The sequence below is a fragment of the Priapulus caudatus genome, unplaced genomic scaffold (assembly GCF_000485595.1).
Source record: "Priapulus caudatus unplaced genomic scaffold, Priapulus_caudatus-5.0.1 Scaffold514, whole genome shotgun sequence".
NCBI lineage: Eukaryota > Metazoa > Priapulida > Priapulimorpha > Priapulimorphida > Priapulidae > Priapulus > Priapulus caudatus.
In genome coordinates, this window is record NW_014577575.1 from 136,745 (window position 1) to 140,975 (window position 4,231).

Here is a 4,231-nt window from a genome sequence, read left to right on the forward strand (position 1 = left end):
GGAGAAAGACAGGAGAGCGCGAGAGACGAGAGAGAGAGAGAGAGAGAGAGAGGAGAGAGAGGGGAAGGAGAGAGAAAAAGAGAGAGAAGGGGAGGAGAGAGAGAGAGAGGAGCCGAGGAGAGAGAGAGAGAAGAAGAGAGAGCAGAGAGACGGAGAGGAGAGGATGCGAGACGCAGAGAGGGAAGAAGAGGAGGAGAGAGGATGAGAGAGAACGAGGAGCGCGGAGAAGCGAGATAGATAGATAAAGAAAGATGGGAGAGAGATGAGGTTACCAATGTAACATAATTAATGCAAATAGACAAGTAAATGCAACAAAATAAGATCGCAAGCGTATCAAGTCTTGCTCTCTTATTTGTCAATAATTGCTCAAACAAAACCTAAGTCGAAAACCGCTTATTATCCGCGAGGCTTTGGGCGGTCATGTAAAAATACCTGCTGTAAAAGGTCGCCTGACAACAACACATCGCAACAAGGAAACATTCACCGTCAGGACTATTCTCGGCGCGAAGAAACAAGAACTGAATAGAGTTTCTCGCCCAGAACTATTTCTCGTTCATTCAAAATACTTCGAAATACAATAATCCGCATCAATTCCAAGATCAAATCGTTAGCGCGCATATAGATAAAACAACAGATAAGTGAATTATTTACAGTATCGTTGTGTTTGTCAGTATGAATTGCCGTGTTTGATAGGCACCTTTAAGATTCTAGCCACAGCACAAACGTAACGACGTTGTCATATACTTACTGTTCTTTTTCGCGAGGCTCTTTATTATTTCACTGTACGTCGAATCACCCGAGACTAGAGAAGAAGGAAAGAGTAGAGCATTATATTACGCGTTTATCCACTACATCCTGCCTCAAATATTATCAACTCGTACACGTCCCTCTCCTACACGCGTTATAGCAGTAGTATTATCAGGAGTCTATCAATATTGATAGACTCCTGGTATTATTAACTAATAACACATTTCGCGCAGACCAAAATTACTGTTCAGCATTAACCCAATTGTTTCATGTTAAAATTTCAATTTACAGTGTAATATATTATGCCAGTAACGCGTACTCTATAATACGAATCACAATATGAAAGCCAACGATTAACCTCAATTGCTGATGCTACACGTAAATCCGTTTAGCTGTGTTTTACTCGCGAAGTTACAACAATATTCGGGGAACAAACGCGTATACGCACCGTCTTTCCATATTAAGCTTTCATACTGAATACATCAAACAGTACCATAAAATGTGGTTAAGAGCAGACACAGAATTATGAACTAGCCCCCCTACATAGTTATAACACTTTGCCCAACCACATATCCATATATCAACGTATAATACACATGCATGGTAAAACTCTAAGATTTAGCACGAAGCCGTAAACACAGCTAATACGTGGATATATGTGTTACACGTTGCACGTATACTATCCCACGGAGACAGATTTCCCATTAGAATGACATATATCCGGCATGACCGCACGTGGCTTAGGTGAGAGGAGAATGCGGATATAGTCTAGCACATAGATATATTATTTACCTGTTTGTGTCGTGAGAAGAACGATGATGGACACTACACATAGAGTTGTTAGGTTCCACGTTTCTGTCTTCATGTTTCTGAGCAAATCAAAAACCCAAGAGTGTAACAACCGCGTGAAATATATAATATATATATATAGATTATAGTATATATATATATATAATATATATATCATAATAATATATTATATATTCTATATAAATTATATATAATATATATATCAGAAATAGATAACTAGGTAATAATAGGTAGATAACAGATAAGCTAGTTCCCCTATTATCTACTTCTGATATAATATATATATAATATATATATGATAATATATAGCAGAGTAATATGCAATTCGTCATGTAAAAATTATAGCTAATTAAAGCTGGAAATAATGTTCGAAATCTTACCCCTGAATGCATAATTAATACATACAGTCTATACATGCGTATAATATATACACTAGATACGAGGTATATACTATGATGAGAGAAATATTTAACCAAACGTGCCTTTCGCATCATAACAAAACAAAATATGGAGAACGCGCAATATCCATCCCGAATATAATAATCGCTGTAAAGCTCATTAGTGTTGTTGTTAACTTATATTTACAAATCGCGTTCGTTTATGTTTTTGTTTAGACAATACAAACTTTCGTTACACGCACGTTAGTGATTATGGGGATAAACGCGATGTAAACACAATACACATCTAATCCTCCTTCTAACGAACATTCACACACTCTCTTTCTCCATCTCCCTCTCGCTCACTCTATCTCTATCTCTCTCTCGCGCGCGCTCTCCGACTCTCTGCCTTTCCTCCTCTCAATCTCTCTCTCTCCCCTTCTATATTCCTCTCTCTCAACACTCTCCTACCTCTATCTTTTCTCACATACACACAAATTCTCTGCATCTACAACCTTTCTTCACCCATCAGCACCACCACTACTATATCCAACACACACTTCACGAAATCGTAAGCGGAATTAGTCGTTCTTCTTTTTCTCTTTCTCGCTTTCCGTCTTTCTCTCTTGCTTTCTCTCTATCTGCGTAATCCACTCGTTTCTCGTTGTGTCCGCTCGTCGTGTCTGTCTGTCTGTTTGCGTGACGGCGCAGCAGCTTCGCGGCTTATATATATATATAGATATAGGTGCGCGCCGCCGCACTGAAGCCGTACTAAGCATAGAAGCCCTGCTGCCCGCTCTGCTAGCGCACGCGGCGAGGTACCGGCGGCGCGGCCGGCGGCGGCGGCGGGCGTGGTCGGTGCGGCAGCAGACGATGCGGTGCAGGCGCGAGAAAGCGCGGCGCGCTTAGTTAATATTCAGCTGGCAAGGGCCGCGCGGCCATCTTGAATGCTTTAGTTTCATTTCAAGCCTTGTTTCCACACTTCTTCTTACTTCTTGCGCGCGCGCTCGACACTCACTTTCTCTCCTCTTCTCTCTCTCTCTCTCCTCTTCTCTCTCGTCTCTCTCTCTCTCCTTCGGGGTACAATTTGGTATTGTGTATTGCTGGTGAGACATGTTCGATATGTTCGTCACTCTCTCTCACTCCCTCCGCCTCTCTCATGTGGGTCTCTTCTCTCTCTGTGCTTGTGTCTGTTGTCTTCTCTAGCAGCAAACGCACAACGGGGCAAACACGGCACACGCACACGCCACACGCACACGCACACACAACACACACACACACACAACACACACACACCAGCACACACACACACACACACACACAATATTATATACATTTATATATTAATAGTGATGGTGATAATAGTAGTCGTACTAATAATAAAAAAACAGATAATGAGACTGGTGGAAGCGTGTGCAATGCGTGGGCAGGAACTGCACACAGAAGCAAGAGCGTCTTGGTTACTTTTTTGAAAAATAATCGAAACTGCCGCGCGTCTGCCGAAAGTGATTTTGTAGTCGAATAGAATTATTCCGTCGGCAAGTTCTTAAAACATTTATTGCCCTTATTTGCTGCCACTATTAGGACATTCCCCTACGCACCGGTCTCATCATTCAGCGGTCTGTCAAGGTGCTTGTTATGTTATCCAAGGGCAATACTGGATGACATGGATCACACCGCCACCGCTCTCCGAACGAAGGTATTCATTCTACAATATGTTCTGTTTAATCTCCCACCCGCCCCAAACCTCCACCCCACCAAACTCCACATGAACCGTCTAATAAACCCGTTCGGAGGGCTGATGAGCCGAAGAAAGAGGAGCCCAAGAAGACAGATGGACACAAAACCCCCCCCCGTCACGATTTAAAAAAAGAATGCAAAGGAAGAGAGACAAAGGATGATGGAGGAGGCGGAAGACGAAGAGGACGAGAGAGAGGAGGAGGGGGAGGAGGAGGAGGATGAGGAGGAGTAGGAGGAGGAGGAGGAAGAGCAGGAGGAGTAGGAGGAGGAGGAGGAGAGGAGGAGGAAGGAGGAGGAGGAGGGAGGAGAGCAGGAGGAGGAGGAGGATGAGAGAGGAGGAGGACAAGAGGCGAGGAGGACGAGAGGGAGAAGAGGGGTGGAGGAGTAGAGATGGAAAAGATGAAGAGAGAGGAAGGAAAAGAGAGTAGGAGAGAGGAGGAGACGAGGAGGAGGAGGAGGAGGAAGCAGGATAGACGAAGGAGGAAACTACACGAGACGAACAGTAAGGATAAAAGCGACAAAGAAACACAGGACAATGCCCGGATCAATTGAATCTC

General features: G+C 43.4%; 1 protein-coding gene across 1 annotated transcript in view; it reads right to left on the minus strand.

Moving 5' to 3' along the window:
• LOC106811203 overlaps positions 1–1,612 on the minus strand; it is a 10,305-nt gene extending 8,693 nt beyond the window's left edge. The window contains exons 1-2 of the mRNA XM_014814755.1: positions 1,540–1,612; positions 749–802 (exon numbers count right to left, since the gene is read on the minus strand). Of these exons, the coding sequence (XP_014670241.1) occupies positions 749–802; positions 1,540–1,612 (127 nt within the window). The remainder of the gene's footprint in view (positions 1–748; positions 803–1,539) is intronic.
• Positions 1,613–4,231: the final 2,619 nt, after the last annotated feature.